The 26,458-nt window shown below is 40.1% G+C and overlaps 1 protein-coding gene across 3 annotated transcripts in view; it reads left to right on the top strand.

Moving 5' to 3' along the window:
- CA10 (carbonic anhydrase 10) overlaps positions 1–26,458 on the top strand; it is a 640,214-nt gene that overhangs the window by 589,655 nt on the left and 24,101 nt on the right. For 2 of the 3 annotated variants that reach the window (XM_021067239.2, XM_084984889.1), the window contains one exon: positions 25,584–25,679. In XM_021067239.2, the coding sequence (XP_020922898.1) occupies positions 25,584–25,679 (96 nt within the window). Of the gene's footprint in view, positions 1–25,511; positions 25,680–26,458 lie in introns of all 3 variants that reach the window. The other variant, XM_084984890.1, reaches the window with a different exon arrangement.

Raw genomic sequence — 26,458 nt, 5'->3', positions numbered from 1 at the left:
AGGAATCGGCTTGATCAATTCAGGAAAATCATCTATATCAACAAAATGTATTCATTGCCTGTGATGCAACAGGGGCTGTGCTAGATCCTGGGGAAATCATTTCTATAAGCCAAAGCCCCGCCTTCTGGCAGCTTTCATTCTGGGGACATGCGCCTGTGAACAACAGTTGTAACCTGGAACAATAAAGGCATTAGTAGAGTTATGTAATAGGAATGAAGCAGGCACAGAGGCACATGTGAGCATTCCCACATGGAGGGGGAAGCCTGGGTAAGGTTTTCAAGGATGAGTAAGAGTTTTCCAATGGTCATAGTGGTGAAAAACATATTGGGTGGAAGAAAAGTCATCTTCAAAGTCCCAGATGTACAGTTGGGTCTGTCCAGGAGGCTATAGTAGTTTAGCATGACTGGCAGATATGGTTTTAAGGGAGAGTGAAAGGTGAAGCTGGAGGTTGCAACAGGCCTTTCAGGTCATGCAAAAGAGCTTAGACATTTCCTTAAGGAGAGTGAGGTGCCTCAGAAGTGTTTCCTAAGCAGGCGAATAAAATGTTTAGAGTCCTCACAACACCAACTGTGCAGAGACTTGATTGGAGGGACACTAAGATTAGAAGCAAAAGGCTACTTTAGGAAGTTATGAAATAATCCGGGTAAGATTAGGCAAGGCTCCAAACTGAAGTAGTGGCACTGGGAAAAAAGAGGACAAGGACAGTTGCAAGAACTAGTAAAAATATTCCTGAAATCCACAGGACTTAGTGATTAATGGACTCCCAGGAACAAAGAAGACAAGAGTCTTCCTAAGCATCTCCAGTTCATTGGTGCAGTGCTGAGTTCACGGTGATCTTGTTAAAGGGGATATAAGAAAGGCAGACCTGAAGAGATCTCGTGGTAGGATCATGAGTGTGGTTTAGTATAAACTGAGACTTAGAGCATAGAATTCCCTGAGTGCTCAAAAGTCTTCCTTTCCAGATGCAATGATCTGCCACAGCCAAGTGGGACAGCTGTGTGGAATTGCCTTGGGTCAGCCTTGTATCCCTGCCATCTGGGGCTTTTGGTGTCCTGCTTTCCATATGCCAAAGAATGAGAATGAGCATAAGAGGCTCCAGGGCAGGGACTGGCAGGCTGTGTTTGCTCATTCCTACTCTACCAACAACATGAGCATACCTAGAAGGTAAAGGATGGCCCTTTCTGGGAACCATCCCATTAAATAGGTCTTAAGGCCTCAAGTCTGTTCAACACAGAATGACCAGCAAGAGAGGTGTGTGTTTGTGTCAAACCAAAATATAGTTAAGAATTGTGTCTCTTGGGCAGGCCTAAGGGCATGGCTCAGAACACCCTACATTGCTGGAATTCTCCTTCCAGGCTTCCTCTCTTGCAAAGCTTACTAGAATTCCCCAGAAAGCAGCCAGCCGTTGGGAGAACTTATTTTAGCTATCGAAGAGGAGATGGCAGGGCAAGTGTAATTTATTTCTCTTTAATCCAAGTCTCATGGCAGAGCTGGGAAAATGACTCTGTTAGAGGAATAGGAACTTAAGCTTTTGTCTGAATTCCTGCAAACTTTCCTGAGAAACTTTAGAGGATTTTGGAAAGAACGAAGGACATCTGAGATCCACTTTCATTTTGGTTTCTGGTTAAGAGGTGGGCTCTGGAATTAGACTCTAAGATTCAAATTCTAGCTCTTCAATGATTGGCTAAGTGAGACTTTGGATAAGCCGCTTAATTTCTTTAAGCCTTAGTTTCCCTACTCCTCTGCAAAATGGGGACGATGAAAATGTTATTACCTGACCTCATAGGGGATTCCCTGGGAGGACAAATGAGATAATGCTTGTGAACCACCAAGTACAATGCCCAGCATATAGTAGGAAACCAATAAATATTAGTTATATTCCTGCACTAACTTGGGGTATATGAGGGCAATCGACCCCAAACCAGGTATTAATTACTCATATGCAAAACAATGACTAAAACAATGGACTGCTAATGAACCATATGGCTCAGCTCAGACATGCTGTTATCCCATGTACACTAGGCAAGAACCATATCCATGGGGGAGTCTGTACTCATATGAGTATCGGGGGGGAAAGGTAATGAAGAAAGTGGGGTAGAGGGTAAATTAAGATTTTTGAGTGCCTAGTATAAGTCTGTCATGTGCTCGGTATTTTACATGCATTAATAAATGTAATCTTTGGCTAATAACTTGAACACCTGAAAAATTAAATAGTATCATCCCTACCTTAAAGATGAAGAAACTCTAGTTCAAAGAGTTTAAGTCACAGAGTTCCAGGGCTAGGGTCAGATTTCTCATTCTTTCCACTACTTAGAGTCTATGGGGGAATTGCTACAAGCATACAAGAGTTATCATTTAAAGCAGAGTAAAATCTACTTTTTAGCACTGTGAAAAAAGAGAAGGAGAAAGATAACAAATTCAGTCAAGGAAATCCAGAAAGCCAGCATGGAAAAGATGGCAGTTAGGAGGGGCTTTTGTTAGGCAGAAATGATGGCTTAAAAAAAAATGGACATTCCAGGTGGAAACCAACAGCACGTGCAGAAGCCAAGCTGTGTGTAACCATGAGGCAGTGCAGGGATCACCAAGGATCCCCCCTAAGTGGCTGGTGGGGAATTGTAGAGAAGAGGGTGAGAGAAAGCTGGAGAGGTTGGGATGGGGCTGTGGAGGGCCTGAGGGCCAACCAAGGGCAGGGAGGCCTGGAGGTGGGAAGAAATAAATAACGTTAACAGTTGAGAAAACCAAGAGGCTGGCACCCCATCAGAACTTGCAAGGGAAGTGTTAGCAGTGTGTCTGAAGCACCTCCTAAATGAGAGAGATGGAGCCAGAGACTCACAGCTGATCAACATACCAGGGAGCCAGCTCCCTCCCACCTAAGAGACAGGATCCTGCAGCTGGATTAGAGGCTAAAGGATGGAACACACAAGAGGGAGAATGGACCTCTGGGCCTTTTCCTCCACAACTGATACTAAGTAACACTCCAGTATAAGAGGCCTTTGTTCCATAAGGAGTCATTTCTTATGTGGTCCCTCAAGTCTGAGTGACCATCGCAAGTCCCAAAGCATTTCCATCTGTTTGGGGGCCACAAAGCTTGGCGATTAACACATGGTCCTTGGCATCTTGTTCTATCCATTAATAACTGTGTGACTTCGACCCATCACTTAGTATCTCTATGCTTCAGTTTCCTTATCTGCTAACTGGAGGTTATGGTAAGTTTTCACATGTGTGAGGTTTCTATGAGGATTTCATGAGATAATGAGTGTGACCTAACTAATACAATCCTGGCTCTACGAAGTTCACAAGAGTGGTCCTTACTCATTGTGGATATGAGATAAACACATAGAAACTTGGTAATTGCATGGAGAGTCCAGATATGGCCTGAGAAAGGCAGAGCTGAAATAGGGTTCAGAAATCATTCAGTCTCTCAGCCAGAGCCAAGCAAGGGAAGGGGAATTCCCCAGGTTCACACATGAGTTGGTGTCCCAGAGGTTTAGGGAAGCAAAAGGAATGTGGACTAGAATGACCGAGTAGGCTCTAAGCAGGTGGAACAATCAACCTAATCCTGGGGAAGCAGAGGCTGTGCCTGAGACCACAGACTAGATTTGATTTGTGGCTCCACCTTTTACTAGCGGGGGGTTTCAGGCAAGTTGTGCCACCTCTCTGACCTCAGTTTCCACATCTGTTAAATGGGAACAATTCCTGCTCATACACCTGTTGCAAGAATTGAATGAGAGCATGACTGTAGGACATTTAGGGCTTTGCTCACTTATGGGAATTCTCAGTATATGATGGTTCCTTTATTATTTTTTTAATTGAAGACCAAGCAAGATAGGATGGGTGGATAAAAGTAGGAAAGTCCACCACACAAAAGTAGCAGCTTGAATAAAAGCCTAGAAATGGGAAACAGACTGTGTTCAGAAAGCAAGAGACCTGGATTCAGGCTTAGGATCTACCCGTTGCCAGCTGAGTGACTCTGGGGCATCATTTCTTCTGTTCCATGTTGGGTTTAAAGGTTTCCTGGCCTAATTCACATCAAAGCTACTGTGTGTATCCATTGGAGGAAATGGATGTGAAGACATGGTATAAATTACAAAGCTCTCCTCGTAGGAGCTGGCTTTCTCCCTCCCTGGACTGGGAACTGCTTAAGTCTAAGACTAGGTCTCTCTCCTGGAATTGCCCCCCAACCCCCAGCAAAGCCTCTGGCAGAGTGGGTGCTACCTCTCTGTTGATGTGAACCACACTATCCCCGTACACTCTTAGGAATACCCCAGACTCTGGATGTACAAACGACAAAGAACTTCCCCTCTGGCTGACCAAGTTCTATTGGAAAGAACCTTTACCTTGGCAAATGACTCTCAAACAGAGTCATAATATTGGGCTTAACCAAATATCATAAACACAATATGGTTGGGCTGGCTTCTGGTGGATAGGCGGGAAAGAATGAAAATGCAGTCTGCCTCAGAAAGATTAGGCCCAGCCATTTCCTTGTAAAGCCCCAGTGCTCCCACATGAACATAGATATGCTTGGAGTGGATATTAAAGTCTTAATATAGACTGCCCACATGCCTATTCCCAAACACTGTCAGCAAAATGCTGTCTCTGTCTTCCAGAATATATTTTGGGAGCCTGGGACAAGGGCACCATCTGGGCTCCCCTGTTTTACAGTGAGGGCAAGTCAACTTTCCCTTCTTTTGTCTTCCAGAATATATTTTGGGAGCCTGGGACAAGGGCACCATCTGGGCTCCCCTGTTTTACAGTGAGGGCAAGTCAACTTTTCCCCACTATCAGCCCAGACCTACCCTCAGTAACAGGATCAAAGGACTTTTCTATAAAACAAAGTCCACTGAGAGAGAAATAAACTAGCTGCATCCTGCAAAGAACTGGTATTGAATGACAATCAGACCATATGTGGTATAGCAGAAAGAGTATTGCAACCCAAGGTCTTTTTTGCTTGAACCCCCAAGATGCTGCAACATTCATAAAGATGTGTAGCACAGATATGTATCATGAGAACCTCATTGTTACCTCCAATTTGACAGGGAAACTGATTTTCCCAGCCATAATTCTCAGTCTGGGCGGTACCACTCATCCATACCCCTAACCCACCCTACATCAGTCTGTACAGAAGAGGTTGTTTAAAAATGTATGAGAGGCTTTTAGGATTGTCACCACAATAAGGGGAAGGGTTATTACAAGCAATTAGCTAAGGGGAACAGAAGTTTTAAAGATCCTGCAATGCATGGGACAGTCACATACAATAAAGACTTCTCCAGGAGTTCCCATCATGGCTCAGTGGTTAATGAACCCAAGTATCCATGAGGAGGCAGATTCAATCCCTGGCCTCACTCAGTGGGTTAAGGATACAGCATTGTGGTGAGCTGTGGTGTAGGTCACAGATGTGGCTCGGATCCCACATTGCTGTGGCTGTGGCCAGCAGCCGCAGCTCTGATTGACCCTTAGCCTAGGAACTTCCATATGCTGTGGGTACAGCCCTAAAAGGAGGGGAAAAAAAAAAGACTTCTCCAGACCCAACTGCCTACAGTTCCCTGATTATAAAACACTGCCTGGATAGCAGAGGGAGGGCTAGATTCCAAGACAATATTAAGGTGGCACTAAGTCCATTCATCAGCATTCATCACAACCCCTCTTTCTTCAAAGTGTACATTTTTGTGGCTCCCTCTTTCCTATGTGGTATATGCATATCCCCCAAGCAGATCCCTTATCCTCTGTAGCCATTGCTGGGTTGTTCAAATTAGGTCCTGAGGGAGTTCCTGTTGTGGCGCAGTGGAAACAAATCCAACTAGGAACCATGAGGTCGTGGGTTCAATCCCTGACCTTGCTTGGTGGGTTAAGGATCGGGCATTGCTGTGACTTGTCGTGTAGGTCCCAGATGCGGCTCGGATCCCACGTTGCTGTGGCTGTGGCGTAGGCCAGCAGCTACAGCTCCGATTCGACCCCTAGCCTGGGAATATGCCACGGGTGCAGCCCTAAAAAGACAAAAAGACAAAAACAACAACAACAACAAAAAAATTAGGTCCTGAATTATTGCTTTTGTACTTTTCCACATAAGTATTCGGGCTTTCTTGGTAATTTTGCAAGTTATTTGCTAATAATTGGATGACCTGTATCTTAATTTTGGGAATAAGCTAACCCTTTTCTGTATACGCCAAAAGTTGTTTTGTACTTATTACTCATCTTTCATAATCGCCCTGAATATTTTTCTTGGTTTTTCAAAACCTGTTTGAGAGGCTTCCATTTCCAGTAATCTGGATTGATATGATGTTTTCTTATTCTCTCTTTTTTATTTTTAAGGAAAAAAAATCGCTAAAGAATTTACAGTGCCTTTTATGGTTAAAATATTTAGGCAGATATTTGAATTACATTTAACCTGTAAAGCATCACGACATGAGATATGTTATTTAAATTATGTGATCTGATTCCAGGATTTGGAATGCATGGCTCACTGAGAAGCTGGGCAGATTTTAGAAGGGCAAGAATAAGTAAAAGTTAGCAGGCAATAGGCAGTGTGATTCCTAGAAGAGTCAGACACCATAATGAGAAAATGTGAAGTCTATAGTTACAGGCTTCCCTCTATAGTCTTTGGTTGAGTGATCTCTGCCAAAAGCAAATCTGTTGCTATCACCATTCCCAACCCTCTACACACATACTCTCTTTCATCTTAAAATATTTGGTGACTTTCCATTGTTTTTAGGATAAAAGCAAAATTCTTACCAGGGTCTCCAAGACTAGACATGGTCTGGTCTACGTTTTCCTCCTAGGTCATCTTAACCTTCATCCCATTTACCTTCTAGGCTCCAGCCTCTACCTCATGCCTGCGTCATGCCACAGGGCCTTTACACATGTGCTTCCCTCTTTTTATCATCTCATGCCCAGCATAGTGCACACAAATTAATATTTGTTGAAAGAATAAGTGAATGAAAGTTTGGGTTATTTTCTTTTGTTTGGGTTTGATTTGATGTGATCTAAACACTATCAAATGGAGAAACCAGATGTCACAACTGGCAGTCAGGAGGCCCAGATATTGTGCCTGACCTGCACACAAATGTTCTTTGATCACAGTCCTACTTAGCCCCCTTCTCTTATCTACACAACCCTCGGCTTAAATATGCTATCTATTGAAATTTTCATTTAAATATTTGGTTTCAATTCAATGTCATTTAATTGACTTTGATGGAAACTCAGGAGGCAACAGCCTATACCTGCCAATGTGCATTTATTTTTTTAGAAAAGTTAGAAAACCCTATCTTTGAAATGTCCATGTTTTCCAGATAAAGAGCGGAGGTCTAAAAGGAAACAGGGGCTCCCCCAACTATTGAGTGGCAGAATCATCCTGTAAAACCCAATCCCCTTGACTGCTGGCTCGGGGCTCTCTCTGCTCCTCATCCCCAGAGTCAATCCATTGTGGATGCTGTTTACATATATCTAATGGCTTGGAAAGTATGTTATTAAGTTATAAGTTATTAAGTATAATAGTTTATGAAATTAATGTGTACAAAATCAAGCCCTTTTTTATGATCATATTATCCAAATTGCTCTGCAGCTTGATTTCCAAGAGGAAAGAAAACCCTCCTCTCTTATCTAATAGATGTTACATTTCTATTTCCATTAATATGACAGTTAGGGAGAGTACTCATTGACAGCGATTCTTCTGATTTAACACCAACTGAATACATGGGCTTCAGCAAGTGGTTTGTGAGGATTTAATCTTTTCTTTCTCCATGATGGGTATTCAAGACCTCTTCAGAAAACATATGTGACTGAACAATATGTTATAAAAGTCTTGATAGAGTTACTTGCTTAAAAAGTTAGAAACTAAGAAAAATGAGAGCAGTGACTTTTGGTCCAGTGATTGTTCTGTTCTTGTCTGATACCATGGACTGACAGGTTCTGCTCCTGTGATTTGCCTAATTTAACTTCTGTTTTTGCCTCCAGAGGAGTCTCTCCCTATTCCTCAGATGAGTTGTTTTCTTTTTCTTCTAAAGGGGTCATCCAAGTAGCCTCCCACTCCCACCCCTATACTCCCATTGAGATACCTGTAGGAGTTGTTTATTGACGTCTTAAAAAAATTGAATATTGAGTACGTCAGTTTTTTGGGGGGGGAGGAAGTGTATATGTATTTATTTATTAATATATATAATTTCATTATACATATGTTGCATTACAATGGACAAAGCATATGTTCGGTGAAGTATTTAAGTACTTAGATTATGCCAAACATTGGGCTACATGCTAAAAATGCAACCAAAGTATACCCATTCTTTTCAAATTCTTCTTCCCCAAAGCCTTGAAGGTACAAGTGGCTGACCTCATATTAAAGGTCAGGAAACTGAGACAGAATGATGTCAGGTGATTACCTGAGTTCACAACACAAGTAAGGAACAAAGTTTTGACTCTTGGTACTAGAACTTGAGATTTTAAGCCCTCATTCAATCCAGCACCATAGCTTCTACTCTGTTTCTCTGTGATTTGTACTTGGTTAATTCCAGGACCAATTAAAGTGCAGGTAAGAAGCTTTCTCAGTCAAGTATGCATGTCCCGGCATGCATAGTAAAGGACATTTGACAATCACATTCCTCTTGAGTTTAGCTTATCTCAATTTGTGAGGCCGTAAATATTTACAAATAACTATAAGAGGATGAAAACTTTATATCATGGCCGCTTGAAATATCATTCACATTGTGCCCAAGGTTTCATGTTATGCTGTGGGTGCCAGGCCCTAGCAATGATGAAGGAGGCTCCCCGAGTCTTTCTCCACCTCCATGCTTTGGCCCAAATCACATAATCATTTGGAAGCTGCCTTCCTTGCTGGTTCCCAGAGATCAGACTCAGGTAAAGACACCCTGGGCATAAGGTAGAAGCATTGGACCCTTTTTTTTTTTCCTTTTGAGAATGTGATCATAGTTTTTAAATTGCAATATAATTTATTTACAATATTGTGTTAGTTACAAGCTACAACACAGTGATTCAGTTAAGTATATATTCTTTTTCATAAATATTTCCCTTATAGAGCATAGTTCCTTGTGCTGTACAATAGGTCCTTGTTGGTTATCTATTTTATATATAGAGTAGTGTGTATATGTTAATCCCAACCTCCTGATTTATCCCTCCCTCCACCCCCTATCTTCTTTGGTAACCATAAATTTGTTTTCTATGTCTTTGAGTCTCTTTCTGTTTTGGAAATAAGTTCATTTGTATATATACATTTTTTATATTCCACATATAAGTGATATCATATGATATTTGTCTTTGGTTTACTTAGTATGATAATCTCTAGGTCCACCTATGTTGCTATAAATGGCATTATTTCATTCTTTTTATGGATGAGTAATATTCCATTTTATATATATACATACATACATACACATCATCATTATCCATTTCTCTGTCAATGGACATTTAGGTTGCTTCCATGTCTTGACTATTGTAAATAGTACTGCTATGAACATTGGGGTGCATGTATTTTTTCTGATTATGGTTTTCTATGGATCGATGCCCAGGAATAGATTTGAAGATCATATGTATCTCTACTTTTAGTTTTTAAGGAACCTCCATGCTATTCTCCATAGGATCCTTTTTGCTGAAGTACAGTTCAAATCTGGTCATTTTAATAGCACAGAAGTAACTTATGAGCACTTTTTATTGTGTCTAAGAGATGCAAGAACTAGCTATAATTTCAGCTAAGCCAGAAGAGCCAATGGTTCTTAATATGACTTGAGAAATAATTCCACTAAAGTGAATATTAACTTGGTATAGCTGTGACTTAAATATAAGCAGTCCCTATTGAGATGCTCATAGTTCTTTTTTTTAACTGCATTCAATTAAATTACATTAGAAGATTTTTTCCAGTATTGACTTACTCTTGATTCCTAGTATGAGCCCTACTCGATAACAATAAATAATAGAAATATAATAATATATAAAATAAATTTTAACATATCATTGTTTTCCATTAGCTAATATTCATTTAGGCTTCTTACATATATGACTGTAAGTGACTTTGGTTCCTTGTCCCCTTAAAGTGTGTGGAGCACACTTATAAATTCATGTTGAGGCTCTCTTTCACATAGAAGTTTTTGTGGGTAGCAGAAGTAGGAAAATTATTTTTACCATAACCAAAGGAATTGTATAACATTATATCTCCACAATAATTTAGAACAAAGTGAGCCTTCATTGATACTATTTATGTAGACTCTGGAATTATTCAATTTAACAAAAATGACCTGAACATACTAGAACAGTGGTTTTCACCCAGGGGACAAGCTCTTCAACAGGGATGATCACGAGGCCAAAAGAGGCAGGGCACAGATAATTTGAGATAATATGTTCAGAACATCTACTATTTTCATAATATTAACTGCAGAAAGAAAAGACTAGCAGAATCTTCCTGACAGATGACAGTAAGATAAAGATACAAAATTGAATAAGAGACATACGGACCCTGTCCTCAAGAAAAGTGGTCTAGAAGTGTTAATGGCCTGGTTCTGCCATTATCTATGGAACTTATCAAATCACTTTATGATCTTGGGTCGCTCTCAAATAAAATTTCCCTTATTTGAGCCGCAGTGGACAAACATTTCTAATGGAAGTAATCACAACTGCCATCTAACAAGTGCTTGCTTTGGGCCAGGCACTGCGTCTGAAGCCTGCTTTATCTCATTTATGTGCTTTATCTTATTAACATATTTTGACTTATTTTATCATCCCAACAGCTCCTTGAGTGGTTATGTTATAATCACATTTTTGCATATGAAGAAATTAAGGCTCAAAAAGACTAAATAACCCAGAACTTGAACCTAGGATGACTGATTGATTCCAGAGTCAATAAATGATCTTCACCCATGCCCTTTGCTGGGACACATTTAAGGTAATAGGAATATAGGTAGGAAGTGGGTGACTGCAGTGAAGGATGGGATCGATGAAGTTTGGGGTGCAGGAGGCAGTGAGGCAGGGCCTTTATTAACATCAGCCACTAGAGGATGCAGGTTCGATCTCTGGCCTCACTCAGTGGGTTAAGGATCCGGCGTTGTCGTGAGCTGTGGTGTAGGTCACAGACATGGCTCAGATCCTGTGTTGCTGTGGCTGTGGTGTAGGCCAGCAGCTACAGCTCTGATTCAATCCCTAGCCTTGTAACCTCCATATGCTGTGGATGTAGCCCTAAAAAGACAAAAAAATAAATAAAATCAGCCACTCTGGAGAAGAGTGTGGATGTTCCTCAGAAAATAAAAATAGAACTATTATATGATCTAGCAATCCCATTCCTGGGCTATATCCAGAGAAAACCATAATTCAAAAAGATACATGTACCCAATGTTCATTGCATCCCTTTACAATAGCCAGGACATGAAAGCAAACTAAATGTCTAGCCACAGAGGAATGGATAAAGAAGATGTGATATACATACACAGTGAAATACTACTTAGCCATAAAGGAGAATGAAATAATGCCATTTGCAGCAACGTGGATGGACCTAGAGATTATCATACTAAGTTAAGTAAATCAGACAGAGAAAGACAAATATCAGATGATATCACCGATATGTGGAATCTAATAAAAATGATGCAAAAGAACTTATTCACAAAACAGAAATAGACTCACAGATTTCAAAATCAAAATTATAGTTACCAAAAGGGGAAATAGGGGGAGGGGTAAATTAGGAGTTTGAGGTTAACATATATACCCTACTATATGTAAAAGACACACGTAACAAGGACCTAATGTATAGCACAGGGAAATCTACTCAACATTCTGTAATATATTGGAAAAGAATCTGAAAAAGAATGGACATATATATATGTAAAACCAATTCACTTTGGTGTACACCTGAAACTAACACAACATTGAAAGTCTACTGAAACTCGTCACTTGTGATGGAGCATGATAATGTGAGAAAAAGGAATGTATATGTATATGTGTGACTGGGTCACCATGCTGTACAATAGAAAATTGAAAGAACACTGTAAACCAGCTATAATGGAAAAAAAATAAGTAAATGAAAATATATTCCAATAAATCAAAAAATTAAAATAAAATCAGCTGAGATTCAGAAAGTACCTGCAAACCTCACCTTCAAATTCTGGCAGGAGGCAACCACTCCTTGTAGGTCTCTTCTGGTCCTCATTACAGGAGGTGCACCCTGCTCTGGTTTTCAGTGCTTCTTACAAGAGAAGTGGAAGGGATACGGATGCTTCAGAAAATGGATTGTAGGAGAGAGAAAAAAAAAACCAGTTATTTCAGAATATTTCAGGGAAATATCCTAACGCAATGGTTCTTGAGAAGGGTGTGATAAGGGTGTGAGAACTCTCTAGAAGATTATTGATGTATAGTTCATTTTGTGAGGAGAAATTTCAAGTCCAAAAACCAATAAGAAGGAAAGTATGTCCAATCTTTGCATCATGGAAAGAAAAAGAAGGAGCATATGATAGCTGCCTTTTATACTGTGGTACTCTGTATGTGTCACCTCATTTATTTGCTTGTTTGATTACACCTTGCTTAATTCCTGAAAGGCTGAATAGCAGATTATCTTATTTCCTGCTCATGACAATCCTTAGATATATCTGCATATTACAGAAGAAGAAACTAAGGCACAGAGGCACTAAGCCCCTAGCCCGAGGTTATGTATATGTAAAATTGATTCACTTAGGACAGAAGAGGTATCTGAGGAGGCCCTAAGCATTGCCTTTGCCAGCATCATCCTGCACCCAAACATATCACTCCACACTTCTGTGAACAGTACAACTCTGTGAAGAACATCAAGCTTCAAAATCCAAGTCCTGCTATCTTCTCGGGGGGAAGATACCATTTTTCACTATGGTTTTATAGGTCACTGTGATAGCAGGGCCACACTAAGAAAAGATTTCAAGCCATGAAACTATGGGCACTTCTTTTTATTTTTAGCCATAATTGCATTCCGTGTCTTAAAAATGCAGGAAACCATTAGTCACCAGACAGACCAGTGATAATTGCCAAACCTTAGGATGAGAATATGGCGGTTGGTAAATCTCAAACTGTGTTCTTCCCCGCAGACTGTGTGTTCTTATATGGAAAGACAAACTTGTTAATGACTTTCTATAAATAAGTTCTAGCTTATAATTGTTGTTCCAGCAGCAGCTGCTAAAATGTGATCTCCCCTCAAATATGTGATCTCCCCTTTCCTTTCTTGTAGAAAGAGAATGTTGTACACTCTAATGTGTAAAGTGGACTAGGGTCACTGTTTGACTGTGCAACCTTGAAAGAGTTGCTTAAGCTCTCTGTGCCTTTGTTAGATCCTTTGCCTATTTTAGGAACAAATAGGATAATATGGGTGAGCTCCTCAAGGATATAGATTATGTAGCATTTACCTCTGGACTCCTAGGCATAGGATGGATGCTTGGGACTTTTACACTGACTAGAATTTAACTCAGTTGAGTTGACTATGGCTTGAAAGGTTTAAAGAGCTATAGGAATATGAAATGATAATTATTATCATTTAAAGGGAATGGAGAGGTTAATACTTAGATTCTCTCAATGTATATTTTCTTTTTATCTCTTCCTGAAATATGCATGCCCTTAAGATTTTTTATTCATCTTTCAAATTTAAACTAGCAAGGTTAGCAAACTCTAGCCTGCTGCCTGTATTTGTAAAGAAAGGTTTATTGGAACCCAGCCATGCTCATTCTTTTATATTTTGTCTATGACTGCTTTCATATATAAGTGGAATTGAATAGTGGTGATAGAGACTCCACAGTTAACATCACCATATTTACTAACTGACTCTTTACAGAGAAATTCTCCCACATTTTGAATCACAGTATAAGCCACTGGAGATGCATTTCTCTTTAAAAACTCTCACCTCATCCATGCCTCTTTCACTTAACATAATGCCCTCCAAGTCCATCCATGTTGTTGCAAATGATACAATTTTATTCTTTTTCTATGTCTGAGTAATGTTCCATTGTGCTACATCTTCTTTACCCATTCATCTTTTGATGGAAACTAGGTTACTTTCACACCTTAGCAATTATAAATAATTCTGCTGTGAATATTGGGGGGCATATAGCTTTTTGAATTGGTGTTTTTTATTTGGGGAGGGTATACCCAGGGGCAGAATTCCCGGGTGATGTGGTAGTTCTATTTTTAGATTTTTGAGAAAACTTCGTATTGTTTTCCACAGTGACTGCACTAATTTACACTCCTACCAGCAACTGTAGAAGGGTTCCCTTCTCTCCACACCCTCACCAACACTTGTTATTTTCTTCTTTTTGGTAATAGCCATTCTGACAGATGTGAGGTGATATCTCATTGTGGTTTTGATTTTCATTTTCCGGGTTTTTGTTTTTTTTTTTTTTTTTTTTGCTTTTTTGGTTTTTTTGTCTTTCTGTCTTTTTCTAGGGCCGCACCCGTGGCATGTGGAGGTTCCCAGGCTAGGGGTTGAATCGGAGCTGTAGCCACAAGCCTACGCCACAGCCATAGCAATGCCAGATCCTTAACCCACTGAGAGATGCCAGGGATCGAACCTATATCCTCATGAATATGAGTCAGATTCTTTTCTGCTGAGCCATGATGTGAACTCCTTCCTCCCTGGTGATTTTCTGAAAATTGTGAAACGTTGAGCATCGTTTCATTTGCCTGTTGACCATCAGCATTATCCCTGTTTTTAGACGAGAGGCCTGTCTTGCCCAAGTGTACCCAGTGGCAAAGTGAGGCTTTGCAAACCATGTAGCCCAATGTGAAATTTGGTTTCTTGGTTCCCATTAGAGAAACCATTTGGGATTCCAGGCTGTCTCTTTACCAACTCAGCCAAGTGCCTTGCTCTCCCTGTTCCATGGGACATCACATTTTGTTGCATTACTGCCAGCCTGCATGGCTTTATTTAATCATTTAACAATTATTTCTACCTTATTACTATTCATATGTGCCAGTTACTGTCCTGGGCATTGGGGACATCACAAAGATCATCCTTGCTTGGATGAAGCTTAAGTTTTAGGGAAAGTGATAGGTGTCAATCAATCTCACAATATATGTTTAAATAAAACTGTGATACATATTTCAAAGAAGAAAAGCACAGGGTGCCATGGGAGTGGGTTATGGGGACATCTCTCAAGAGAGGATTCTTGAGTTGAGAAATAAGTTGTTCATAAATAGGAATCAGGCAGGGGAGGGAGGGGAAGTGTGTTCTCAGCAGAAGGATAGTGTGTGCACAGGCTCTAGGGAAGGAGGAAGCGTGGTGTGTAAGGGAGACTGAAAGAAGGTCGCTGTAGCCAGAGCACATCAAGCAAGGAGACATGGTTTGAAAAGTCAGGAGCCACACAAGGCCTGTGCTCAGATTTAGGTCTTTGTCTTAAGAATGACAACAAGTCACTGAGGTATTTGAGCAGGGTAATCATAGCGGTGGTGTTATCACTCCATGCTGTGTGTGGTCCTTTGTTACAAGGCTCCTCTTTCCTGAGTTCGCTAAGAGGCTTCTGCTAATGGAGTATCACCCTGAGAAAGACCATCAGGATCTGAAAACACAGCTGGTAGCTCTGCTGAGGCATGAGGGATGAGTGAACCATGACCTGGCATGCAATGGTGAGTCAGCTTACTGTTGCAAAGTGAAAACTCAGCTTGAGACCTTTCCACCAGAGGCTGCCCCCAGACTAATCAATGACAAGGACAGCTTGCTGTCAACCTGGAAGCCTGTTTGCAGCAGGTCTGCTCATTTAGTAAAAATAAGTATTTATCAGTTAGCTAGAAAACTTCATTTCTTGTCATCAGATGCCAGTGTTTTCCAGACTCCTCACTTCAGTTATGGGGAGAGAAGATTTGCCTTTGATTCTTAGAGAATTCTAGGACATAAACATAATTTCCCCTCACCCTTAAAATGTAATTCTGATCCCTTAGTTTGGCCTTCCAGGCTCTCCATGGTCTGGTCCTGCCTCCCTGTTCCACTTCTCCTCCTACCACTCTCTCTCACTTAGTAGTTGCTAAATAAACACTTGGTGACCAAATGGATGTACAGATGACCACATAATCTTGGAAAGACAGAGCCCTTCTTTGATCTTAGTTTCTTCATTTTTAAAAGTGGGCTGGCCTGGGTTTTCTCTAAGTCCCCGTCCAAGACTAAGACTCTATGAGATGCAGAATTTGGAGTCATTCAACCACACTTGCCAACATCTCCTCAAAGCCAAGTCCAATAATAGGCACCAGAGATATCCCTGCCCTTGAGATGTTTATTCAAAAGCAAACACAGATGTGAAGAGAACAGTTTCAAATTTTCATAGTGTGTGAATATGAACTCTGTAGTCCTGGGCAAAGCCTCCTCTGTCTCCACTTTCCCCTACAACAGTGACCAGAGGGTCTTTTGAAAATGCACATTGGAAAAAACAAACAAAACAATGCATAAGAGGGTCAGTTGATTTCTTTCTTAAAACCAATGTCTATCTGTTGCACTTAAATAAAATCAAAGCTCCTCATCATGCCCTACAGAGCCCTACATGAGCTAGTCCCCTCTTTAGCCACTTTCACCCTTCCCAACCACACTCACCTATCTATCCCTAACTCAGGCTCTTGGCTGCAACTCTCTGCCAGAAATGCATCTCCCTCCAATATCTCCATGCCTGGCTCCTCTTCATCATCAGAACTCAGTTCCAGTGTCACCTCTATAAAAAGACCTTCACCAGCTATACAACTTGACATTTTTCCCCACTCCCAATTTTTCCATTCTGTCATTCACTTTGCAAGTCAAAACCTTATTTTCTTTCCTTCAAATTTCTTACCACCATCTGAAATTATCTCTAGGAGAACAAAGACTTTATCTGTTTCACTCCAACTGGCCTCAGTACCTAGTTGGCTTAAAGATATTTTAAATAAATTCCAGTCCACAAATAACAAGTGCTGGAGGGCTTGTGGAGAAAAGGGAACTCTCCTGCACTGTTGGTGGGAATGTAAGCTGGTACAGCCACTATGGAGAACAGTATGGAGGTACCTTAGAAATCTATACATAGAACTACCATATGACCCCGCAATCCCACTCTTGGGCATATATCTGGACAAATTTTCCTTAAAAAAGACACATGCACCCTCATGTTTATTGCAGCTCTATTCACAATAGCCAAGACATGGAAACAACCCAAATGTCTGTTGACAGATGATTGGATTAGGAAGATGTGGTGGATATATACACAATAGAATACTCAGCCATGAAAAAGAACAAAATAATGCCATTTGCAGCAACATGGATGGAACTAGAGACTCTCATACTGAATGAAATAAGTCAGAAAGAGAAAGACAAATACCATATGATATCTCTCATATCTGGTATCTAATATACAGCACAAATGAAACTTTCCACAGAAAAGAAAATCATGGACTTGGAGAATAGACTTGTGGTTGCCTGGGGAGAGTGGGGGGGATTGGGAGCTTGGGGTCAATGGATGCAAACTACTGCTCATGGAATGGATTTACAATGAATGAGATCCTGCTGTGTAGCACTGAAAACTATGTCTAGATATTCAAAATGCAGCACGACAGTGGGAGAAAAAATTACGTATACATGTATGTATAACTGGGCCCCCGTGTGCTACAGTGGGAAAAAAAAAAAAAAGTATGTTGGGGGAAATAACAAAGAAAAAAAAATTTTTTTTAATGCCATGTCTTTGAAAAGGATTGAGGTAAAGCAACATATTCTAGGATGAGGACACAAGGTTCAAGCTAATGACACCCAGTGAAGAATCACATTAGATCTCGGAGAACTCAGATATAGAGAATTCTCTGGATCATGATGTCTGCCCATCTGAGCGTTGTGAACAGTCCAATATCTTATTTCTTCCTCTAAGACAGCCATTTCTCAGTCTTGCATTTCCCGAAAGCTTCTCTAGGAAGACATGTCTAAATATTAAAAAGTCAAAACTATAAAATAATTTCCAGTAATCCATGTTTAGCTCTTTCACATGGAAATTTCGACGAAGCTAGCAGAAGCCCTTGGGGTATCTCTTTAATGAATAGCTAAACTTGGTGTTTAATTAGTATGCCATCATTAGCCCCCAAAGAGCCTGCTCTTGTAAGCAATTTCATCATTGTCCCTGCAGTGCTAGTTGCCTTGTGCACTTGCTCAGAAGGTCAGACATTTCCTTTTTGATCTCCTACCTCATGTCAGACACTCTGATTCCCTTGAGTAATCCGCAAAGTTGGGGCTCAAACTACAGCCTAATGACCATCAAATTATTCAAAATTCTGAATTTATAGGGTTTGGATTTGAAAATATTACCCATAAATGGCAAGAGGTAAGCCATGGGCATCACTTTCCGAACCCACCCAATCTTATACTCTCTTCCTAGCAGGATTTGCATGTAGATGCTCCCCAGTACCTCTTTTTTTTTTGCTTTTTAGGGCCACACCTGTGGCATATGTAGGTTCCCAGGCTAGGAGTCCAATTGGAGCTGCAGCTACTGTCCTACACCACACCCACAGCAACACCAGATCCAAGCTGCATCTGTGACCTACACTGCAGCTCACAGCAATGCTGGTTCCTTAACCCACTGAGCAAGGCCAGAGATCAAACGTGCATCCTCATGGATGCTAGTCAGATTTGTTTCTGCTGAGCCATAACAGGAACTCCCCCAATCCCATATTAATAGCAAGACAAGCAACAGACCCCCTTCCCCCAGACTCACCCATACTGTGTGTGGTCAGTGTGTTTGGATTGGCCCCATTATGCCTGCCTGGGGGAGAACAAAATCAACAGCTGCAGGAAATATAATTGCACTGACAAGGACCTGGGAGGCAGGTGAAAGGGAAGCGGTGCTTTTTCACAGTTAAGCCCTGCTGTTGATGCATGAATTCCCCTCTTCCCTCTGATGCCAAAATTGTGTTCTAAAGGGTAGTAACAGCCATTGCCAAGCTGCCTCCTAGGGTCTTCTGGTGGTCCTGACAGGTCTGAGAGCTGGGAGTTTTCTTGGTGCCCCCTCACCATACACACAGGCTCATCCTATGGAACATTCTCTGCTTTAACAGCCACCACCTGAAATTATAGCCTCCCTCTTCTCTCCTTCTTACAGTCCATTCTGATTATCTTATCTCCTGTTCAAAACCCTTCCATGGCTCCCATTCCAGATCTCCTATGATCTGGACTCAGCCTATCTCCCAACGTACATAATGCATGTGCCCCTACACTCAACCAAAGTGAAACAGAGGAGGGGTGAAGAGCCAGACAAAGTAGGGCCCTACTAACTTGCCAGCCCCTTTCTTACAGCCCCAGGCCCCTATGGAATCCCATCCTATTGGGCACCCAAGAGACATCTTCCTGCCAAACTGGTACTTCTCAACTACTAATAATGTAAATTTAAAACAATGGGGTTTTAAAACAATGAGAAATGAAATTTTGGTGAAAATTAAATATGGACTGTGCATTATTGTAAAAGTAAATAAATAAATCACTGGGAATTTGTTAAAATGCAGGTCTTGATTCAGGAGGTCTAGAGCAGGGCTCAAGATTCTGCATTTTTCTAACAAGCTCCCAGATCCTCTGGCTGTTGCTGGTCCCTGCACTACACACTGAGTAGCAAAGTACTATGTCATTTTTTTAATATCTCATCAGTGTGGGGAGTGGGGTAAAATGCTGTATTTAAAATAGTTTTGTTTTAACTTTGTGTTAACTCCATAAAATCATCATTTTTGTAGATCAAAAAGTCAATTTCAAGTGATTCAACCTGATCTCAGAATCCTAGCCAACTTACCTGGGAACAAAGAGGAGTCGAGACTTCAGTTTAAAATTATAAATGTGTTAACTTAAGCTCAGAGCAAAGCACAGCCTCACCTCTATACTTGCCAGCCCCTTTCTTACAGCCCCGGGCCCCTATGGAATCCCATCCTATGAGGCACCCAAGAGACATCGTCCTGCCTTTTTCTTATAAGTTGGAGAGAAGTATCACTCCACAGGATTGCCTTCTACTTCCCTGCTCTTCAAGCCCTACTTCTACTTCTCAGAACACGGTGAAATTTCACCTACTTCTCAGAACACGGTGAAATTTCAAGGCATGCCTTGAAGCACTGGCACATCCCCAGCTGGTTTTCTAAGTCACCGGTGGGAAGATCTTAGCAGATGGCAAGATGTGTTTTTATTCTCATTAAGAAGCTTACTCAACACTGAAAGGAGGTGTGGCAGGTACCCCCATAGCTCCTGGTTCTCCACCTACAGAAAGTCCTGGCTGTGTGGGCAGGAGGGAGGGAGAAGATCGATGAGCACAAGCCCGTAAGCCTGCCTGGCCTGAGTCCTACTCAGGCAGAGCAAATTCACTAGTCCTTGCCTATGGTTGCCTTTTTGATGGCAGAGTAGCTGCTGAACAACCATCTGCCACCATTGGCAAAACTCACAAGAAGTGAAGAAGCAATAAACAAATAAGATATTTCAAGAGCAGCAATAATATGTGCTCCCTACAGGAGAAGCTTTACTGAATTGAGATGTACAGGATATTCTCAGAATCAAGGTACCATCCATCCGAGTGGAATCTGATGGGATATTGATGCTCATTAATTATGTTGTATTCATTCTCTACTCCATCTGCCCTCTAACTGGAGAGTTTTAACTGATACCAGTGCCTTGGTCCCACCTGAAGTTAATCAAATCAGAATTTGGGGATCAGGCATGGGTGAGTTTTAAAATCACCCAGGTGAGACATTCCCATCATGGCTCAGTGGTTAACGAACCCAACTAGCATCCATGAGGATGTGGGTTTGATCCCTGGCCTCAGTCAGTGGGTTAAGGATCTGGCGTTGCCATGAGCTGTGGTGGAGGACAGCAGCTACAGCTCTGATTCAATCCCTAGTCTGGGAACATCCATATGCTGTGGGTGCGGCCCTAAAAAGACAAAAGACAAAAAAATAAAATAAAATAAAATACCCAGGTGACCCAGATGCAGGTGAAAGCTGCAATTCCCTGTTTTAGAAATGTTTTTCTTTCTCTCTCTCTCTCTCTCTCTTTTTTTTTTTTTTTTTTTTTTTTTTTTTTTTTTTTTTTTTTTGGTCTTTTTAGGGCCATGCCTGTGGCATATAGAAGTTTCCAGACTAGGGGTCAAATCAGAGCTATAGCTGCCAGCCTACACCTCAGCTCACGCAGTGCTGAATCCTTAACCCACCAAGCAAGGCCAAGGATCAAACCCACATCTAATCGATACTAGTCTGGTACATTACTGCTGAACCACAATGGGAACTCCAAAATGTCTTTTTCAAAGATCAAGAAAAAGTATCCTTTTTTGATCATTGACTTTCTCAGCTTCTAACACTTTACCTCCTTTTTAAATTCAATTCAGGATGTTGGTTATAATAAATACTCTTTATACTTGCAGAGTCATAAATCACTTTTACATGTACTATCTTATTAGATTCTCAAATCAGCCTGTGGAAAATGCTAATGCCATTATAGTAAGATATATGCTGGGCTTGCAGTGACATTGTTTACAAGAGACAGAAAAATGGAAACAACCTGAAAACCAGTGAGAGGATGGTTAAATATCTTATAGGGCCTATATGCAATGGAGAATTCTATAGCTATTAGAAAGATTTAAGTAGGTCTCTACACATTGACTTAGAAAGATAGCACAAACTTTTTAAATTAAAAAATCTCAGGTGAAAAATTACACTTAAAAATAATTCTATGTCCATTGTTTTTTATTTTTCATTTTTTTATTTTTAACAATTTTTTGAGATATCTTTGGCATATAAAAATTGTGTATATTTAAGGTATATGACGATGTTTTGATCTATGTGTACATTGAGAAAAAATTATCACAAACTAAATAATACACCCATCACCCCTACATAGTTACTGTTGTGTCTGTGTGTATGATAGATTTAATTTAGGACCTACACTTTTAGCAAATCTCAAGTATACAAGAGAGTATTGTTAAGTAGCATCACCATTAGAGCATCAGAACTCATTCATCTTCATAACTGAAACTTTATACATTTATCATCTCATCTCTCCCTCCCCTTAACGCTCAACAACCACCATTCTATTATCTTCTTCTATAAGTTTGACTCTTTTAGATTCTACATGTGTGAGATCATACAGTATTTGAGTTTCCGTGTCTGGCTTATTTCACTTAGCAGAGGTCCTTCTGATTCATCTGGTTCATCGATGTTGTCATAAATGACAGGATTTCAGTCATTTTTACAGCTGAGTAATACCTCAGTGTGTTGGGAGAGTGCGACATCTTCTTTATCCATTCATCTATCAATGGACATTTAGGTTGTTTCCACATCTTAGCTATTGTGAGTAAAGTTGCAGTGAACATGAGAGAATGGATATCTCTTCATGACCCATGTTTCAAGAGTTCCCATTGTGGCTAGTGGTAACCAACCTGACTAGTATCCACGAGGACATGGGTTTGATCCCTGGCCTTGCTCAGTTGGTTAAGGACCTGGCTTGCTGTGAGCTGTGGTGTAGATCGCAGACATGCTTGGATCTGGCATGTGAATCTGGCAGCTTGGCTTTGGTGTAGCCAGCAGCTATAGCTCTAATTCAATGCCTAGCCTAGGAACTTATATATGCCGTGAGCTGAGGTGTAGGCTGTCAGCTACAGCTCTGATTCAACCCCTAGCCCGGAAACTTCCATATGCCACAGGTGCAACCCTAAAAAGACAAAAAAAAAAAAAAAAGACCCATATTTCACATCTTTTGGATGTATACATGGAATGGAATTATTGGATTATATGGTAGTTTAGTTTTTTGAGGAACCTGTTTTCCATAGTGGCTATACCAGTATACATTCCCACCAATTGTGTACAAGCCTTCCCTTTTGTCCACATCCTCTTTGTTATCTCTTGTCTTTTTATAATAGCCATTCTAATAAGTGTGAGATTATATCTCCTTGTGGTTTTGATTTGTATTCCCCCAATGAGCACCAGAACTCATTCATGCTGAACACCTCTTAGTGTACCTACTGGCCATTTTTATGCTTTGAGAAATGTCATTTCAAATTATTTGCCCATTTTTAAATCAGGTAATTTGGTTTTTAGCTATTGAGTTGGATGTATACCTTATATATTTTTGATATTAGCCCTTATTGGATACATGATTTGTAAATATTTTCTTCCCTTTTTATTGTCTTAATTGTTTCCTTTGCTGTGCAGAAGCATTCTAGTTTGATACAATCCCACTTGTCTAATATTTGCTTTTATTGCCTCTGCTTTCTGTTTTCATAACCAAAAAAATCATTGTCAAGACTAAAGTCAAAAAAAATTCTTTCTTGTGTTTTCCTCTAGCAGTTTTATAGTTTCAGGTCTAACATATAAGTCTTTAATCTATTTTGAGGTTGATTTTTGTATACTGTATGAACTAAGGATCCAATTTCTTTCTTTTGCATGGGATATCCAGTTTTCCCAACATCATTTATTAAAAAGACTATCCTTTCCCCAGTATGTGTTTTTGGCACCCTTGTCAAGATCAGTTGACCATAAAAGTGTGGATTTATTTCAGGGCCCTCTGTTCTGTTCCAGTGATCTATACATATGTATTTATACTGTTTTAATTACTATAGCTTTGAAATACATTTTGGAGACAAGAAATGTAATTCTTCCAGCTTCATTCTTCTGCTCAAGATTGCTTTGACTATTCAGGGTCATTTGTGGTTCCATATGAATTTCATGATTTTTTTTCTATTTCTGAAAAGGATGACATTGGAATTGTGATAGGGATTGCATTGAATTTGTAGATCACTTACAACCCACAAACATGGGGATGTCTTTCCATTTATCTTCTTTAATTTCTTTCATCAATGTTTTATAGTTTTCAGGGCACAAGTCATTCACTTCTTTGGTTGAATTTATTCCTAAGTATTTTATTATTTTCATTGCTATGGTAAATGGGATTATTTTCTTAATTTCCTTTTTGAATAGTCCATTTTTAGTATATAGAAATGTCACTGCTTTTTTATACTGAATTTTTTATCCTGAAACATTACTGGATTCATTTATAAATGCCAAAAGTTTTGTTGAGTCTTTAGTGTGTTCTGCATATATGATCATTTCATCTGCAAATAGAGACAATTTTATTTCTTTCTGATTTGAAGGCCTTTTTTTCTTTTTTTGTCTACTTGTTTTGCCTAGACTATTTTGAATACAAGAGGCTAAAGTGGGCATCCTTGCATTGTGCTGGGTCCTAGAGGAGAAGTTTTCAGTGTTTCCCCATTAATTATGATGTTAGCTGTGGCCATTATTGTACTGGGGTAAATTCCTTCTGTTTTGTTGAGATTTTTTATCATAAATGGAGGGTAAATTTTGTCAGATGCTTCTTCTGGATTTCTTGAGATGGTTATGTGTTTTTTTATCTTTTATTATGTTAATGTGGCTACTGATTTGCATGTGTTAAACAATCCCTACATCCCAGAATAAATCTTACTTGGCCACAGCATGTATTCCTTTTAACATGCTGTTGAATTTGGTTTGCTAGTGTTTTATTAAAGATTTTTGTATCTATGTTCATTAGGGATACTGGCCTTTAGTTCTCTTTCTTTTCAGTGTCTTTGTCTGGCTTTGGTATCAGGATGATGCTGGCCTCATAAAATGAGTTTGGAAGTCTTCTCTCTTCTCTTTTGAGAGGAGTTTAAGAAGGATTGGTATGAATTATTCTTTGAATGATTGGTGAAATTCGCCTACAAAGCCATCTGGTCCAGGAGTTTCTTCGTAGGGAGGTTTTTGATTACTACTTCAATCACCTTATTTGTACTTGTCTGTTCAGGTTTCTATTTCTTCTTGATTCTGTCTTGGTGAATTTCTAGGAATTTATCCATTTACTATTTTGTAAACCCTATGTGTGTCTGTGTGTGTGTGAGATTTATAAGATTTATCTGGAAGTATATATACTAAACTGTTAATTATCATATTGCTTGGGCTGGGATTAGAAAAAATGAGGAGGGGGAACATGTTTTAAATTTCTCTGTCTTTTAGTTTGTTACAAAAATTATACTTCCATACTGTTAAAAAAATCTATTTAAAAACCATAGCTTGAAATGAATGTATAAGGGCTCAACAAGCAGATTGCTAATCTTCATTCAGCGAGGACAAGTTAACTCCTACACAATCAGATGACTGGAGATGGCTTAGAGGGAGCCTAAACCATCAGCTCCCTCTCCCTCAGGAGCACGGCATTTTGAAGATTGGCCAGTCTCCTCTCAGAGTCACTGGACTGACTCAGGACCTAGCAATTCCCTCCTTGCCTGTGGCCATGAAGATGATTTACTCGCTGCCAATGGCAGCTGTTGGTGAAGCCCGGAAAGCACGTCCACCCCTGTGGGGCAGTTCTGCTCCTAATAAGGGAAATTCACTTTACACACACTTTAGAGGAAATGTCCTGGGATGCAGCCAGTGCCAGATGGGCACTGAGCTTATTAAAGGCATGATTGTTACCAGAAAACGTTTGCAAATATGTGTGTGTGTGCATACACTTTATACATGACACACTATATCGCTGAAATCTCTTCAATTATAAGATTGTCTTTCCAATTGGTCTGCAATATATTTTACAGTTTACCCTTACGTAGGGTGGAGATGCTATACCTCATGACTTTTAATGCATGATTGTTGTTCTTATTATTGTTTTTCCCTCCTGCCAGGTGCAGCTCATCCACTATAACCATGAGTTATATACAAATGTCACAGAAGCTGCAAAGAGCCCGAATGGATTGGTGGTAGTTTCTATATTTATTAAAGTAAGTATATTGCATTCCTTCATTCTTCTCTCCTTGCCATCCCTACCCCAATCAGAATATCAGTTTACGGTCCTGTTGGATCTTAGAAATAACAAAAGGGGTAATGTCTATGCCCAAGAAAAGCTGCAGAGGGATAACTTTTATATCCATGAGATTTATGAAAATGAAGTCCCTTTCAGCGAAATACAAAAACAATGAGTTTCATTTCGGAGCTCCACTGCCTGAGGATTCAGGTAGCTTCTTCCTAGAGAAAAAGAAAAAAAAAATGGTGCTGAATCCTGAGGTAGGCTTTAGGTCCCATTCACACAGAAGAGTCAGAAGGAAGCAATAGAAAGTGAGGGGGCTTCTCGCTGACACCCCACAGGATGAAAGCCCTGTCCACTAGTTGACCTTGGAAAAAGAAATAAGAGGAAAATGTGAGATGCCCCTTCCCTCCAGGCACTGCACTAAACAGCTCCCTCCAGCTTCCCACAATTGCTCTGAGAATCATCTTTCCCTCTGTGTCCTCCTCCCTCATAAGCATCCCTGTGGATAATTAAACAAAGGTCACCAGTGCTGACTTTATGACATTCTAGGGAGCCTCCACCTCTCCTCACAGTCATCATCAACAGAAAATCTCCAACCAAGCAAATTGTAATTTGTTAAAAAAAAAACAATTACTTTTAACATTTTGACAGATGTTGAGTGAAACAATTATGCAAATTTAAGGGAAAAAATTGTCTTTCCAATAGGAAAAAAAAAAAAAAAAACAGGGGCAGTTTTTTTGTTTGTTTGTTCTT

Source organism: Sus scrofa, chromosome 12 (genome assembly GCF_054392235.1).
Source record: "Sus scrofa isolate SSC_HxYL_T2T_F1_AM1 chromosome 12, Sscrofa_HxYL_maternal_Yorkshire_Landrace_v2.0, whole genome shotgun sequence".
Lineage (NCBI taxonomy): Eukaryota > Metazoa > Chordata > Mammalia > Artiodactyla > Suidae > Sus > Sus scrofa.
This window is presented reverse-complemented; position numbering and strand designations above follow the sequence as displayed.